This window comes from Natator depressus, chromosome 6 (genome assembly GCF_965152275.1).
Source record: "Natator depressus isolate rNatDep1 chromosome 6, rNatDep2.hap1, whole genome shotgun sequence".
In the NCBI taxonomy this organism is placed as follows: domain Eukaryota; kingdom Metazoa; phylum Chordata; order Testudines; family Cheloniidae; genus Natator; species Natator depressus.
The window spans coordinates 29,246,310-29,264,550 of record NC_134239.1 but is presented as its reverse complement, the minus strand read 5'-3'; the positions used below and the strand labels follow the sequence as shown (position 1 = coordinate 29,264,550).

Below are 18,241 nucleotides of genomic sequence, written 5' to 3'. Positions count from 1 at the left end.
AAGATGGTTGTCTCAGTCCAGGCTGTAATGGAGAAGGGGTGGCCAAAGCCCCAAACCACCGGGACCCTTCTTGGCAGTGCTAGCTGAGTGGTCAAGTATTGAATAGGAATGGAAATGGAACTACTCTCACCGCTAAAGTGGAGCCTGTAAATCAGATAGGAAAGAAATATGGGGAAGTCGCTCTACCTTGCTTGTGCTGTACCTTTTCTATGGTTAAAGAGAGGATTTCTGTTTTCAGAGTAGTCAGCTGGGCACTTTTCACATATACAACATGTGAAACCAAAAAATAGCTCCCCATTATCCCTTCGGTGGCTTCAGCCCTTGCTCTCTGGAAATAAACTGGGTCAGATCTTCAGCTGGTGTAACTTGATATAGCTTCTTTTGGAGCTACACCAGTCTACACCACTGGAAGGGGGGTGGGGAACACCCCACTGAGGTTGGCAAATAAGTATTATATCCTTTCAACAAAAGGGAAAATGGAGACACAGACACCTAATTCTCAGGTCCATTAAGCCCGCTTTGTGCCAGTCCTCCAGCACAAAGCAGCCTTAAACCGGGCAGATCCAGCTCCTTAAGTATTCCCTCACTCTAGGGGGAGCCTCCAATGATATACGCCTGCCCTAGCAGCTCCTACATCATTCAACTTCCATCCTCCAGTGCAGGTCGTGTTACTGGGAGAAAGAGGGTTGAGCATCCCTCCATCTTGACTGATCCCCAGTGGCTGGAATTGCCATTCTGGGCCATGGGAAGTCAGATGTAAAATAGAGCAACTTTTACATCTGAGCACTGTTTGGCTGAAGCAGATGAGCTAAATGATTTGCCCACTACCACAGAAAGAATTGGTAACAGAGATGGGACTAGAACTCAGGCACCTCGTGCTGTGCTCAGCCCACTACACCATGACCCTCTTACTTTATACCTGATTTAGACTCCATCCAAGCTTTCTCTGTCTGTTACTTCTAAGAAAATTTGCTTTTACAAAACAAGCACAGACCAGAAGTAACCGGTAGTTTACCCATTTCTGCTCTCATTGTTCTTTGCATTCATCCATGCTCCATACCCTACAGATCATCATACTGTATTCTTTATTTTTGAAATCTAAACTAGATCCACAATTTGGTGCTCTAAGATCTTAAGGGAGACGAACTTTACCTAGCGAGGAACCAATACCTGGCTCACCAGACTGAGCTGATATGTTGCACCATGTCCTACCCAAGGATCCACTGCAGTCTATGGAATCACTAGGATTTTAATTTGACTCACAAAAGTACAGGATCAGTGTACAGAATTGGTGGACCATCTCTAGCAGGGACTGCAATGTACCTCTTTGGAAGGCAGCGCTTCCAGGAGCAACACCTCTCACCATTGTGTTATACACCTTTCCAATAGTATCTTCAGAGCAAGAAGCACTTGATCTATTCATGCTCCTATACCTACTCCCTGCCTCCAAACCTATCAACAGACAGGAAGCCAACATGCTGTCGCCTCACTTCAGGAAGTAACGCCTCTTGAAGGTGATATTCTCTGACAGTGATGTCACAATGTTGGCCAATCAGGGTTGTCTGAGGCAGTCATCTTATTCACTGGAGTACCTTTATTGGGGGACAACCTTACCTGGAGGGACCCATTTCAACATGGTGGTGAGTAAATATTCAGAGGTAGGTCGGGTTTGAGGAGCATCTGGGAATTTGTCTATTATTCCAAATTTCTGCTGTAGAGGAGACAAATTCTGCTCTCAGCTGTACCAACGTAAAGTCTGTTGGTGTGACATCTACTCAAGAATACTTCAGAATAAGTTTAAAATATACAGTAAAATAATATTTAGGTGTTTGTTAAAGATAACTACATCTGACTCTCTACAAAGCATGAAAATCTTGGGGTAGCTAAAATGAAATTGAGTTGCTGTGTAGGAACAAATGAATTCTTTTACATGTTCTTCACATTTTCTCTCTCTCTCTTTTCTCTCTCTCTCTCGTTCTGTTTGTTAACATTTACTTGTTATTATTGTATGTTGCTTGCAACTTGTGTATGTTACAGACTGTCACATTTTATTCTGTGAAGTTTTTCTCCAATCCCATCAACCCGAGCTCCATATTGGGCAGCAGAGGAGATTACAATACTGTTCTTTAAATACAAAACGACAAGGAATGTCACAGACTATAGGTAACGCCATTGGGTTGTGACACAAGGTATTAATGCAAAGAGTAAGTACACGATGCAAGAAAGCACGATCTAGCTAATGTGCTATTTCTTTCAGATAGTCTGCATGGAAAACAATTAATTTTCATTGCTCTCCAGCAGAAAATGTCCCAAACATACTGGCTTAGAGACCTGCTGTTTTAAAAATCAGTGATTCCCATCTTAGCACATCATAGCTCATTTTCAAAGACTCAAACCCACGCTCTCTGTGCTGTACTTCCATCCATATCCTCCACGCCATAATTTCATCATTTCAATTGCTTGTGGCTTATTATATCTTCCCCATCATTCTTTAGATAATCTCATGTAGTTGTTATATCCCTTGTATTTTAAGGGCCTGATTTAGCAATGACAAAAACAAACCTCTGCGCCTGTGATCCATGTTTCTGAACCCTACCCAGGGGTCTGGAGTCCATAAAAAATTCTTTCTGTAGCCTAGCATGGTCTAGAGTGGAAGCCAAATGGATATTTTGTTGAATCAGATCCTGGCAGAGGCTTTTGATTGTCACCTGCATGTTATTTGTGGGGTCTGGGAGGGAATGATAAAAAGAGGCTGAGAGGTATTTTTGTATTTGTTTCCTAGAGAAACAGTATTAGGTTTATTGCTTCTAATCTCGCTCTTAGTTGCAAGTGAGATATATTTAATTTCAAATTGACAATTGCCCAGACACTAAAGCAGCAAGGTTGTATTTTTATCAATTCATAATCTATTCCCATAACTCCTTATTCTATGGCATGCTCTGACCCTCTCGTCAACTGTGGGGAAACACAGAAGAGTTCACCAGCAGGAGGAAGGGGCATTGCAAGACAGACAATTCCACCAATCAGAGATTAAAAATAGTGGGTTTCTCAGGTGCTCAGCAGCTCCCAGGATTTGGTCCTACACTTTTACAGGTCTCTACAACCTCCTTTGGAACTCAGATTGATCATCGTTACATAAAAAAAGGGCCGTTTCTTAATAGTTCAGCACAGGAAATGAGGAGGATGGGAGATAAAGTTGACTACAAGTCACCATTTACACTTTCCCTACTGTGGGGATGCCTAAAGGTTTGCCTAGCTCCCACCATAAGCTACAGCAACCTCAGGGCTGCTTGAATTTGCAATCAACTACCTAACTGACCATGTGGCTGAGAATAGCCAGAGCATGGCAATTCTCCAACCACACCCCCTGGAACAGATCTCCACATTTGGGGCAGGAAGGAATTTTCCCCAAGGTCAGATTGGCAGAGACCTTGGTGGTTTTTCGTCTTCCTCTGCAGCATGGGGCACAAGTCACTTGCAGGTTTAAACTAGTGTAAATGGTGAATTCTCTGTAACTTGAAGTCTTTAAACCATCATTTGGGGACTTCAGTAATGCAGCCAGAGGTTCGGGATCTATTACGAGAGTGGGTGGGTGACTTTCTGTGGCCTGGGGTGTCCAGGAGATCAGATTAGATGATCACGATGGTCCATCCTGAACTTAGCGCCTATGAGTCTATTATGGCCCATTTACACTACCAGAATGGTGTAAAGAGGAACCATAAAGTAACCCATAGATGTTCAGTGTAATGGTCCCTCCTCCAGTCACAGCATTTCAGTTAGATTTACCTTCTCTGATGCAACAGTGCAAAGAGGCTAAATGCTGAGCAGCTGTTTCCACAATGGGGATTATAGGCAGTGTTCATCTAAGAGACACTGTCTGTTGGGAGTGGAGCAAAGCGTCAGGCGCTGAAGATAGGCGCGCTTGCCAGAATTGAGATCCAAAAGAGCTTTAATAAGTGTTTGAGTCCATACTTTGTGGGACCATTCACAGGCTATACCCACATCTGTTTGGTGCCTCCCTTGAAGTCAAGACTATCAGAACCCTGCAGTGTTCTGGGCAAGTGGAGGTTCACCAACTGAACCCTGCAGGTTTGGTTTGCAAGGGCTCGAAGGTTTGCTTGGAGGTTTCAGTTAGACTGGACACCCTCAGCAAGCAGATCTTCATCTTTCAAGTAACTAGAATCCTCCCAGCACTAGCCCTTCCCTACAATCAGCCATTTCTTCCCCCTCCCCACCCTATCCCTGCATCCAGACCCAAGACCCCTTTTCTTACCTTGAGATAGAGCAATGTCTTGCTGCTTCCCCTTCTGGGGCCAAGAGTATCCCTCTGCTGCACCTCTGGGTCTTTGTGGGGTACCAAGCAGCTGCTCCTTCAGCAGGGTTTGGTCTTTGGGGAGTAGACGTGAATACAGTGGATCACTGTCTCCTTCAATCCTTGAACGAGGGCAGGATATGCTGCTTCCTCCTCCAGTAGTTATGTGGGAGCTGAAGAAACAGCCCTACGTCTCCTGGTACCTAGCTCTCTAATCTAGGGCTAATGAGGCCCCAGACTCTTTAGCATAATAGCAAGGGAGCCCTGCTGATGCTCATGCCCTGGGAGAGACAACCCATAAATCTACCGTGCAGGATTTCCTTGGATATCATGCTAAGAATTATGGGAGCATATCTCAGCCCCATTTCAGTTGAAGTGGCACATTCTTATTGCCCCACGGGTCATGAAGGTGGCACCCTTGCCTGGCAGGAAATCCCGTAAGGGATGGGGAAGGCAACAACCCACAGTGAGTGCCCTTTCAATCTGCCCAACCCCACAGACTCTGCTATTATGGAAAGTGGCCACTTCCCAGCTCTGAAGACAGGGTGAGTTAAAGGAGGGAGCCTCCCAAACCCCACAAAAAAACCCCACACCGCCTGAAGACATTAAGATAAGAAGGGTTCTTTCGGTTGTCACTGGGTAGTTGGTGGGGGCGTGAAGAAGTTTGGCAAGAGGAAAAGAGGATTTGGCTGGGCTTCCCAAATGCAGGAACCACCTCTGCATATGTTTCCCAGCACTCAGAAGCACAGAGTGAGGCTCATGGATGCACTGATACATTGAGGTCTGTGAACAACTGGGTCCAGGGTTCAGATCAAGTAGGTCGCAGGCTCAATACAAATGTTTCTCACAGCTCTAACTCAAGCACAAGCCAACAATGGCAGTGAAGTCAAAGTGGCAGCCCTTGAACCTTTGTCTATAGCTCATGCCATTGGGAAGGAGGAGAGCCCACAGACTGGGCATGGCCAGTCTCCGTTATAACCCTCCTCCTGCATGCGCACCACTCAAAGCACAGCAGTAGAGACACAACACACACGGGAGAGGAGATCTGTGTTTTGGCTGGACTGTCAGCCTTGCCTTTGAGTTTCCTGGTGGCTTTTATTAGTTTGTACCATTATCTTTGTATTTCGAAATCTAATTTTTGTCTGGAAAAGTCCTTGGCATTTTAATGGCAGTTTCCTAAAGGGGGTGAGGGGTGGGATGAAGAAATTTAAAACAAGGATCCCAATAAGATAAATGATGCAATAAACTACTTATCTGGGAGATCTGCTGGTGTTTCTCCCCATATCTAAGACAGCTGAATATGGAGGATTTTTAAAAGCTTGTGTCATTAAATAAGCATTTGAAGGCAGTTTAGTCCTAGGAATGAGGCACTGAACTAGGATTATTCCCGAGACTCACCTGTTGTGTGACATTGGGCAAGTCACTACACCTCTCTGTACCTTTGTTTCCTGTTGGGAGAAATGGGGGTTGTCATACTTGCTTTCCTTTGTAAAGCAATTGGAGATCTAGAGAAGAAACCTCTCTATAGGCCTGATCCAAAGCCCACTGAAGTCAATAGAAAGACTCCCAGTGAATCTAGCGGGCTTCAGATCAAGCCCTAGAAGAGCTAAACACTATGAATTATACCATGATTCAGTGAATAGTCCTATCACATCCATTATCTGATGGAAAGAGCTTCTTTGGTGCTCTTGTATTCCCATAGTAATACAGCATTTTGTTAGATATCTTAATCTGGGGGTATATCGTGCTACAGATTTTTAGAAAGAACAAAATCTAAGTGGCATTCTATGTAAAACAATTTTTTTATTGCGGTAATGCTCTAGGAGCTCCAGTTGTAGTCCGGAGGCCCAATGTGCTAGGTTCTGTACAAATGCAGAATACCTTTTCGGTCCCTGCTCCAAAAAGCTTACAATCTAACAAGAGACAACAGGTAGAATATGATTCCCTGGTATTGCATTCCTCCCTGAGACCAAGTATCTTTCCTTGGAAAGGTCACTACAATTTCCCTGGCTTCAGGTTTTATTATTAACATGAAGCCCGATTCTGCTCCCATTGAAATCCACAGGAGTTTTGCAATTGACTTTAATGGGAACAAGAGCAGGACCATAAAAACTGGCCCCACTTTGCCCAAAGGTTTACTAATATTTAGGAACTATTTGAAAAATCTTGGTCCTGTTTGGAGAGAATTAGGGCGATTTGAAAATATTGCCCCCATGTCGCCCATGTCATGAATTTGCCTTTAGGCGCAAAACAAGCACATCTCCAGTTCCATCAGCGGAGATGAGCTACTAATATCAGGTCTTAATCTGGCCCACCAAAGCATACAGTGCAAATTTCAGTTAACTGTGAAGCCATTTTGCATCCTTCACATACAAAAATATTTTAAAAAATCTTAAACGGATGGAAAAAATAATTTGGTGCAGGTTGATATTATTTTATGCCAAGTTTAGCCTAATGCCCATTTTTGGAACAAATATGTATCCAAAAATATAAACCAGAAATGATGCTACAGGCATCACTTCCATTGTCTTTAAGGGTGCAGGATCAAGCCCTAATTCGTTTAGTTACCTTACAGTAAAATCACAATCCACTCTGTACCTTGAAATTAAATGTGTAATTAAAGTAAATGCTGCAAGTGACATTTGGGCCAAGTTTAGCTGTACACGTAAGCTCTGATCCAACACTCACCAAAGTCAATGGCAAGACTGCAGTTGACTTCAGTGGACTTTGGATCAGCCACTTACTCCTCACTACTGAAAATGTTTAGCATGCACAGAACTCCCAGTGAAGACAATGGGAGTTTTGAGTATTAACTTACGTATGGATTGGGCTGAAATTTAAATTTCTGCATGTAAATCCATTACTGATACTAAAGACTGTCTAAAAAAAATACGATAATTCAGTCCCCTATTCACAGAAATAGAAATCTACTTCCCTCCACAGTCACTTCTGCCCATGACGTCCCTTTCTCCCAAATATAGGCCAACTTGTCATCTGTGATTAGCACTGCAATTTTAATTACCACAGTGCAGATCTCAATGGCATAGCCTACATGTCTCGTGCGTAGCACAGCCATTGACATCAACACAAGTACTGTGGGTGGAACAGGTTTCAGAATACACAGAGATCTGTAGCTCAAATTGCAGAAGAATGATTTGCCCACAGTTCCTTATCTTTAGGAACTCCTGGAATGGAAAGAAAACTCTAAAGCGGCAATTATTCAACAATGTGCATTTAAAAATCATTAAATGCTCCGAGATTAGCAACTGGGGATACAGGGTCAGAGGCAGCCTGAAACCAGGTGGGTTGTATGGGTGTCACTGAAGACATTATAGGTCCAATCTCATATGTGAAAGTCTATTACTTCTGAAAACTCTTGTAACATTTGAGTAAATTTAATGCTAATGAAAGCAAGAAAATAAATTGTATCACATATACTGTGGGCAGTTTTTGTACATGCTTCCTGGCATAGCTTTGCCATGCACCTCAATCTTAGTTTTCAATAACCCTTCCATTGAGTTCTTGAGCAGAGCTTTAGTGATGGTTTCATGACATGAACAACCAGGAACGGGGGTGATGCTCTCAAATTCATTTTCACTTGTAACCTGAGCTGGAGCCAAGGCATTAGGTTTCTGTATGCTATGGGAGTTGTGTCTTTCAGATGAGATGTAATGCTGAGGTTGTGACCATTTGTGCTCATTGACAATCTCGTATTGGTTTTGGAAACAGTAGGCTGTTAACTCCAATGTCTCAGCCAAATGCCGAGTAATTCTGCCTAAGTTCTCTCTGCAACTACAATTGGATGAGGCATGCTTCACTTCCTGGCCTGAAGTACAATGGCTGTGGTGTGTGCTGTTCAATAGTGATGTGTTACACCCAGGACGTAGCTGCATTTTAGGGATGGATGTAGTGCTCCGTGGGTTTAGTCTGCATTTCAGCTTGTACTTGCAGAGTGCTTTAGAGTGCTATCTAAATTATTGCTTATTATTAGATATGAATCAGAGCACACAGTTCTGATCTGGAGAAGGATCCAAACTTTCCTAATGTTCAGATACACAGTTTTGGTTCAGGACTATCTCTAATAATTAATATAATCTAAGACCCAGTGCAGCAATGAGCTCCACACTGAAAACAGTGGGGCTCTATGCAGGTATAGGTGTCCCCGCTATGCTTGACTCATTGTAGCATCAGGGCCTTATCCTGTAGACGTGAAGACTAGTACACTAACCCACTGCATTACTGATCCCCTTAAGGAATAGCAAAGTTCACAGTATTTATCAGTGTGAGTTTTAAAGTAGCAGCTCAGTATCATGTGATGTCATGGTTATTAAGGTAATTGTGTGGTTTTTGTGCAAAGTAAACAGGAGCATGAAATAGAAGTATATTATTCACACACAGGAATTGCAATCAATCTATGCCCTGAAACTTCAGAAACCTGTTCAAATTAGTCATCATTAGTCATCATCTTCAGAAAGTATCTGTTGCTTCTATTAGTGCGTCTGATGTATTAATAAACGTAGCTGGTCAAAAAAACAAACAAAAAACCCTGCCATCACCATATTCTATGGGGAAATGAATTGACCACTTCTGCAGGAAGGAAAAAGAAGGTACAGTACCAGTAGGAGCGTTGCAAAATGGAGTTGATTATGTGGGGAAACACTTTATCTGCTTGGGGAAAAAACCAAGACATGAAATGCAATTAGCATGTATGTACATAAACAGTATACATTCCATACAATAGTATGCATACCATACATGTGTGTCTTTATCAGTGCAGATCATTTTATATGATAATGAGAAGAGTGCTATAATCTCAAAAAGCCCTTGCTTATTATTTATCCATTGTGCCATCCTGAAATTATTGCTCTGGAAGGTTTGCTCATCCTATTTAATGCATTCTCTCTTTGTAGGGTCTCTATGTAGACTTGGATCTATTTTCTTACTTGGCCTCAGCTCCAGTGAAAAATAGATAGTCAAAATTGCACAGGGTTTGGAGCAAGTCAGCAGGTGTTTTTGGAAAGGGGGTTGAAATAAAGCTTATTGGTGCATTGTCCCTTTCATTAAGAACTGTAGGATCACCTGTAGTGTGTGCCGTACAGTAACTAAATAATAAGCATTGTGCAACCGGGGTTTAGATTGCTGCAAATTTCTGAATTGCACCCACTCAGTTAAGCACATAGTTTAGCTCTTGTGGACGGGTTATATTTTGACTGTTTTCCCCTCCTTTTAGCTGAAAAGTCCCTATTGAACTGTGCCATATTTTGAGTATATTCTCAATATACTAATTTGCACTTTGAAAACATTTTACAAATCTTGTAAGAGCACTTTAAATTGTTTTATGACTGTGAAGCAAATCACATACAGAAAACATTCCATTCTCAGTCTATCTTCATGGGGACATGTGGAGTAAAGTGGACAAATTTAATGACACATTTTCATTATTTGCAGTCAGAGGGTAAACGTTACTTAATTTATTTTCAAAATCCATGGGCTGCTGTATTGTTTTCCATCTGTAGCATCCTCTGCTGGCATTGCAAAAACTGCATATGTCACAGAATAAATCAGAAACTGGATTGTTTTTTAAAATCCATGTTCTGCTGTCACATTCCCATACATAATATATGCTGTGCGTCCGCCTAAAATGTGTACTACCATTCTGTGTATTTGAAAATATAAGCCAAACAAAACAAACTGTTCAAACTTTGGGGGTCTTTTGCCCATGTAAAAGATATAAATCTGCATGAATAGAATTTACTCAGCTACTCCAATGCAACTCATCATTAACTGCCTCTCCAAAGTTCTATGCGTTTCAGTAGTTTTCACAAGACACAGATCATTCATATACCATCTTACGTCATGCTAAACATGATCCAGTTTCTAACTGCAGTCTTCTGCTCACAGGACTAGGAACCAGTGCAAAGCAATTTCTGAAACTGCCCCATATATGTGGAAGTACCACAGGTTGCTGTTCTATCTAATGAGATAACATTTTGTTTCTCCTTCCACTTAACGTATTTTATTTTATGTTGGTGCAGTGCACAAAGCCACTGTTTTTAGGACAAATGTGCTACCTTTTAAGCATCACCATGCTACTCCTTAGCTGTGATCCCGAACCTACAGATTTAACTCTGATAAACAGTTCTTAGTGTTTCAATAGCCTTCTGCTTATATGTTTGAAGATTCGAAACTGAATGGTGAGGTGGCCAAGGCGGCGCTGGCAAATGAAGACTGTCCCCACATAGACCAGGCTATAACGCCTGATGAGGGCCTGCCCTTTACCCGCTCTGGCACTCGGGAGAGATATGGACCCTGCTTCCTCTTATCAACCGGGGAATATCCCTGCCCGCCTGATGGAGGAATAAGAAAGGGTATGTAGCTGAGGTCCTGTAACCACATAGTTAGTGACCTTGTTTAAAAAAAAGAGAGAAAAAGTCATCTACTAGTTCTCATGGAATAGTGGGCTTGGTTTAGATATGCACTAAAATAACAACCTGATGTCTGCATTTTGAGGTTTTAATCTGTTGCTTTTGGGAGAGGAAAGCTGCTAGAGCTACCATGTGCAACTGCAGTTTCATCTTCCATGTTAGCTAGCTCAGTGAGTTTCAGCGCCCAATATTCTGCAATGTCCTTAAATGATTTCATCCCCCAAAGACACACTGATTAATATTTATGACAGCAGTGAAGGCTGCCCATTTGGAAGACTCATAGATTGCAATGTGCTGTGAACAGCAAACACTTTGGTGGACAAAAATAAATAAATGCCCCAGCAAACACCAAGAACCACAAAGTAATTATTCAGCTGCGTTTATACAGCCCTTCGGTTAATTTCTGTATCATGCCTATCTGTAAAATTGAACACAGAGTGAGATTCATATGGGAGCATTCATTAGCATAGACCTCTTTTATGACTGGAAAGTAACCTAACTAAAATTGGTTTCCTCTGGTAAACTAATATTTACCATAATTGATTTTTAAAATCCTGACTGTTCCCAGAAATAATTAATTTTACTTAGATAATGGTCAGAATCATCCATATGTTCAGTAACATTAGGTCCTAAAATAAACAAACAAACAAATAAGACTTCTTGTATTTTTTTTATGACAGACTAAATCTTGCCCAAATGGTTTAATCCAAGAAAAGTAAGCAAATCAAAAATGCAGATATCTTTACGTGTATAAAATGAGAAATACATATGTGCATAAAAGTTAATTGGTAGTGGTTAATTTCATGAAGAGTTATCTATCATTGAATCAGTGTCCATCACTGGTGTATTGTATAGAGTATATAATATATTCAGTATTTTAAAAAAACGCAAAGATTCTATGATGTAAACCATATCATGGGTATGGGTTTTAGAATTCCCATGTGCCATTGTATGATGGACAACAGTCTATAGTAAATGCCAGTTATAGATAGTGTATGTAATTATAATTTCTAGGATTATCATTAACAAAGATATAGTTGGACCACTGCACTTTCATATGAAAGTATCTCTGCTAAAATTTACCTTTGTAGCAAAGTGTTTTACCTGATTCTGTATTGGATAAGCATCGGCCATTTTCGTTCAGCCTGAGTCAGTTTTGGTTGCTTCAGTGGATCAGGAGAATGCTCCAAATGGCACACCTTTTGGTATGAGGAATGTATAGTTCTCATGATGCACTCCAACACGAAGCAGGCTCTCTCTACTGAATGAAACAGAGGCCGGTTGGCTAAAGAGTAAGAAATGTCAGCATATTGTTGGCCTGTTCGAAATACGTTGAGAGCATCTTAATTGTTGTTCCAACTGAATTTCATCCATAGTTTGTGCAACTATGTGTGTATACTAGCTGAGGTTGTTTTTGTGCATGTCTGGAAAAGGATGGGAGTGGGGGGGAGGGAAGGGGAAATTGAATGCATGCAAACTATTTTTTTAAAACGCTGTGAGCAAATGAGTAGTATCTCTATAGCAACGGAACAAATGCTGGGTTTTTTAAAGCTACGAGGCACCTTAATTTTTGCCTGAGGTCCAAATACATGAGTCAGTGGGGGAAAGTGCGATTAAGTTTACACTGAAAAGAAACAGAAAAATCCCTCCACCTAACTTTTCCCCCCAGTTGTTTTAAGACAGAACTATGACACTGCCTACATTATTTTACAGTCTGCCCATTCTGGAGAAACCATTCTGCTTCCCCCCACCCCCTTTTTTTTTACCTGCTCTTACTTACAAGGCCTTCTGAACCACGTTGCAAGTGATACTACTCTCAGCATGTCAATGCATGAGGATGCTACTTAACTGGCCATAATGTTGACCTCATTCTTAGCCCATTCTGTTGTTGATCCAATGCTGTACTTTGCATTTTTCTTTTAAATGAAGGTTACGAAATGTCAAGGAGCCTTAACAACATAGCTGGCATAAGCGGAAAAGCGATAGGATTATCCTCAGTGTCTGCGCCCTACAGCTCTCCTAGCCCAGTGAGACGTTCTTGGTCTCCCATCCCATCTATTTTGTAGCATGGATCAGTAGCAGAGAATGGTCTAAAAAGCTTTATTTACAATTAGCCTATGCTATGTTGCATATAATCCAGGAGACTAAGTCTGAAGATGTCATGTCTCACAGTAGCACCTCGTGAGCATGGTGTTACTACTGACATTTGGTGACAACACCCTTAAATAGTATAAAGATGACACTAGGTGGGCATTAAATAATACTGGTGGGCCATATGCTGCATGATATTGGTACATAGGATGAAGGGTGGATGCACCAGATAATTTCTTTAATGGTGCACCATGCTGGTATGTGCTTATCTTGGCTGATGGTGGATCCACTGGCTCTTATGGAATGGGTTAGGCATTTAGTCAATGCTGAAACGTGCCAACGATTGAAGATTTTGATTTTCTCAGGATATTTTTGAGCCATAGGAACCCTGCAGGAGTTTGAGCAAACAAGCACAGTAGGATGAAACTTTGCATGGGCGCCTATTGTAAGTTGAAAGCAATACTCAGATACACTGTAGAGAGGTCTCAGTCTGGCTGACTGCATGGGAAAAAAAATCCTGTTGAAGAAGAATATGGCTGCCTCTGCATGTAGCTACTCTACCTTTTCCTCCTTCCTTTAAAACTAAAATGCCAAGCTTGATTTGAAAAGCGCAGGAAAGAAGCTCAAGTATTGATTGTATTCTTTACATGCAGATCTTTGCAAAGAAAGTCCTGTCATTGCTAAATATATGCCAACAGAGGCAGTCAGAGTGACTTGACAAGGCGAGATGGAGATGAACATTGATGGCTAATAAACAGCTGTGTGGAACTGTGCAGGCTTAGAAGACCTCCTCATTTGGACAAAGTAAACTCGCTCCATGCAGGTTTTAAGGATGATTCTATGTGGTTTCAGAGTTGTACTAGAGATGCAGGCTTTTTCTACGGCCAAAATGTAACAAAACTGTAGAAGATCTCTTCTTCCTTTCTTTTTTGTTTTGTTCATAGCATGAATTGCATGAAGTAAACAAAAACTGCAATTGTATGATTAACTTTAAGGGGGGAAAAAAGCAAAGTTATATATTTTCTTTGAAAGCTCTTTACTTTTACATACATTGTTGTAGCCAAAATGTAAAACATTATAAAACTGTACATTTATTTGCTATGGATTGCTTCTTTTTGTATACAAGATACAGAGTAATGGTTTTAAAAAGTGCCATCAGGCAGTCATCGGTCATATTGACCATGCCTTCGTAACTCATCACACTGACATGGAAATCAAGAACTTTTAATTCAACTAGAATTGTGTAAATTTAGGAAACTCCTTTTTTTCCCTGTCTGTTTTCGTTGGCATGCTTGTGACACATGGAACCTTTCTTTGGACCTGATGGCAACAGCTGGTCTAGATTTAATTTCCAGCTCTGGTTATGTTGTATTTTATTGATGTATAGATCCAACGTGAAGACCCTTCATAACAAATTGTTCATATTAAGTAATCAGTATGGATTTGAAACAAAAAAAGGTGTTATTTTAAACCTGAGACTTACAGTACAAAAATCAGGAGAATACTCAAGTATAAACTTGTCTCAAAGTTTAAGAAACAAGACAACAGCATTGTATGCAATTTAGTACTTCTGAGTAAAATGCATGCACAATGTTATGCAAAACAATTCTAGCATGAAATAAATTTTGTATCATGGTTTCAGTGCCTGCTGTACAGTGTAAAGCAGAATTATTTTCTGAAGTGATCAGGGGTTTCCAGAGACTTGCTTCTGAAATCTTGAATAAATATATAGTGTTCCCAACAGAAATGCTGGAGAGAAGCTTGGTATTGATTTGATTCTAAAACGGTAATTTTGGTTAGTGGATAACAAAGGAAGCCTGCAAACACTTGATACAACTAATGTCTGAAGTTTTCACAGCACTAGTAAATATTACCAGGGAAGATAAAATCTAGAATTATTTAGGTATCTCTTCATCTCCCCCAAAATAATAAAAGTTTGTCTTTTTAGTAGATTAAGTGAATTCAGTTTTTCTTACTTCTGTGAGTCTGTCTTAACTTGTTTTTCACTGAGCCCTAATAATCCACCAGCTCTGAAACTTTGCATGAGGTCCAGAGCTAAACTACTGCGGGTGCCTGAGTTATGTCTTAGCTGCCAGATATAAAGGGCACCAGCAGGAATTCAGGAAAGTAATGACATTTTACTTCATTTCAGATTCCACAAATAAAATGTATAGTTTATTTGCCAGGACCATTCTAGTAGCTTGAACATTTCTGGTAAAGTATTTCTTTAAGAGTTCCCCTTTTGCCATCGTATCAGACAATTGAATACACTTGGCAGCATTCAAGCCAGAAGGCAAGGAGGCATCTGGGACTGCTGATGGTAATGAAAAAGAAAAGAAACAGAATCTGAGAGGTCCTGAGGAATTATGAATAAAAAAAAATCAAGGAAGATACACCAAAGGCTCTGGTAAGTGTTACAAACAAAAAACACCACCACACATACACACACCACATCCTCATAGCCCCATAACCTCCACCTCCAGAAAGAAAAAGAAGTGCTGCTATCAGACCTGTGATTTAGGAAGAAGATTTAACACCGAGGCTCTGAACTTCAAGCTAGTAATGAGGCTCCTTCATCTTTTCTGATTTAGCATTATGCACTAATTCCTAGTTCAGCCTGCCTTCTTTTTTTAAGAGTAATTTTCCATCTCTGTTTCTATCCTGGCATGGTCTTCCTTGATAATGGCCAGTTTCTTATCTCCAGAATGCAAGCTAATCCAGGGTCCAACCTTGCAGAAGCTAATGAGGTTTTTTTTGGTACAGTGTATTAAGGATCTAAAAATAGATTTATTTGCTATACTTTTGTATTAATTTAATAACATTATTCAGAGACCTAGTGTGAAATCTGCTCACATTCCCTTATTACCATAAAATAATTAATACTGATTAAAAATTCAATCCAATAAATCCTACACAGGTATTCCCCTTACCCAGTGCTTGGTTCCAATAAGAGTATTTCCTTTAATTAACAGCTTGAGTACCCAAGCCCTGAGATAGTTGTCTTTCTGTCCTATTTTCTCCCGGAACCATGTTACCAGTCCGATGTTGGGGTCTTTCACTGAAAAATATATCTCCTTGCTTATTCTTCTCTCCACCCTGCAGTAACTGAGTTTTCTGGATGCCTTTCACTAAACCTTCAGAAATTGAACTGCATTTCCCATTCACTATCCTTCAGGGGGCACTTTCAAAACACAAGTTCCTTGGCGATTCCACAGTTCCCTTTTGCATGACAGAAACTGTACCACAACGATGACAGACCCCCTGATCTCGCCCTAAGCAATTCTGACAGTCCAGCAGGCAACAGCTGAGAGACTTGAAAGTTCTCGAAGCACTCATGTTAGGAAGCACTAGTCAGTGCAGCAGTGATGCCAGCAAAGTGCCCAGAGAATCAGGCTCTCTCATCTGCATACACAGGCTGTTGTTATCTAAGTAGGCTGTGCTGAGTTAACACGATTACAACATTTATGAATTCAAATCTGTCTCTTTCACAGCAAGCACGTAGCACTAAAAATACTACACCCATTGGGCCTGGTTCTGGTCTCACATTAGTTTTATACTGCTGTAACTCAGTTGAAAGTTACTCCTGATTTTTACACCTGTGTAAATAAGATCAGAATCAGGCAAACTGTTTTGATTACACTACTAGACCTTTAAGCTTCCCTCTGCCCTGGAGGAAATGAGCACCCGCATTTTTTTATAGGAGTTATATAAACGGCTTTATTCAATGGAGTTATATCTATCTAGCCTCCCATTACTAGTATCGGAGGTCTCCAGAAATCCCCTGCATGGTTAATGGAATTTTATAAGGCCAGGACTGTGGCTTTAAAAGTAGACTAATAAATAATATTGAAAACATCCTTATAGTCACACAACTTGCATACGTACCGCTCATCTCTTCTAAAAGCATGTAGGCATTATTTTTCCCAGATCATCATGACACATGATATATGACATGCTGGCTCTACAACGGTTACTTCAAATAGTAAGGAAATGGAAAGTGGCTTCTATTCTCTCCTGCCAGAAAGGAATCTAGCTAATCATGCTGTGATAACAGTCAAGTGTAATGGTCATTAATCTGGATAAAATGATTTTTCATATAAATTGCTCTCGCTCTCTCTTTAAAGTTTCAGTGCCTCAAAGAAAATACATCACTGAAATGAATGGACATTGGGACAAATGAGCAGGCTAGAACGCAAGGGAGGCAGAGCAGAGATAAAGCAATGAAATTTGGAAATGAGCTGAGCACAGACGTACTTATGAAGAAGATACCCTGAGGCAAAAAAAAAAGCAATATTTGCCCTACTCCCCCACATAACAACGGCTCTTCTCAGCTTCACAACAAGGCAGGCTACCACTTCCTTTCCCCAGAAATACCCCAGAGATAACCTTGTCTTCAACATCACACACTAACTGAACTTTTAATTTATGTGCTGAATTTATGCACATTGCCTTTTAGACCCTCTTCTTTAGATTTCCAGACATCATGCACCTCTCCGTGTAGCAGTGCCTGTCATCTTTCATCCATTCATACAAATCTTTCTTTATCCAAAATAGTAGCTGAAATATTTGTATGATGTCTGAATATGAACACAATTTTTAATATCTGATCATTAATAAAGTCAATTAACTACTTTAAGCTTAACAACCAAGTTAAAAAATATATTGAAAAAGCATGCATCTCTTATAACTCCTTCTCCCCCCGCCACAATGACTATATACAAAGACGCTTAAATCATAAGGAGGACTATAATGAGGCAAATACTTTAAAAAATAAACAGTTGGGGATCTACTGTTGAACCCAGTGTGTATGGGTAAGATTTTCAGCCCTCAGCTTTCACTTGTGCATTGACAAAACTGCAGGCGCATAAACTTGCAGCTAAACTTTGGAAGATCAAGCACCAGTGCACACCCTTTAGACAACCTAACACTAGTGCATGCACGTGTTTGCACCTTCACCTATGTAACCCATCATGATCCCAATTCAACAAAGCATAGAAGCACCTATTTAAGTCCTGGATAACGTCAAGTGGAATTAAGCACTTACTTAAGTGTTTTGTTGAATCTGGGCATGAGGCCAGTGAGTTTGTCAGATGGGGTGTGTCAGGGAGCCAGCGGCATGAGGTCCCCCAAGTGATCTTGGGCCAGTGGAGAACCAAGTGTAGTAGAGCTCCACTCTACCATGCCCCTACAACAGAACCGGGGTCGGCGGGAGGGAGCACTACACTAGCAAAGAGTTTCCTTAAGCAGTGTAAAGTGGCCATAGTAGACAAGCGAATGGAGCCCACAGTCGCCTCTTCAAAAAGCTTCCAGTCAAAATGGTGTGAATGAATGTGTATGTATATAGGTCCCTGTATAGCACTGACCACTATGGTGTCCAAGTGGGAGGGAGACGAAAGAGAAAGAGGGAGGGGAA

General features: G+C 40.9%; 2 protein-coding genes across 9 annotated transcripts in view; one reads left to right on the top strand and one right to left on the bottom strand.

The window, feature by feature from the left end:
* The window catches only part of KCNC1 (potassium voltage-gated channel subfamily C member 1), a 156,536-nt gene extending 141,781 nt beyond the window's left edge, over positions 1 to 14,755 (top strand). For 2 of the 6 annotated variants that reach the window (XM_074954900.1, XM_074954896.1), the window contains exons 3-4: positions 10,492 to 10,680; positions 12,667 to 14,755. In XM_074954900.1, the coding sequence (XP_074811001.1) occupies positions 10,492 to 10,680; positions 12,667 to 12,803 (326 nt within the window). In that variant the 3' untranslated portion in view covers positions 12,804 to 14,755. Of the gene's footprint in view, positions 1 to 10,491; positions 12,030 to 12,666 lie in introns of all 6 variants that reach the window. The other 4 variants (XR_012639850.1, XM_074954897.1, XM_074954899.1 and 1 more) reach the window with 4 other exon arrangements.
* SERGEF (secretion regulating guanine nucleotide exchange factor) overlaps positions 1 to 18,241 on the bottom strand; it is a 464,594-nt gene that overhangs the window by 178,447 nt on the left and 267,906 nt on the right. The gene's annotated exons all lie outside the window — the stretch shown is intronic.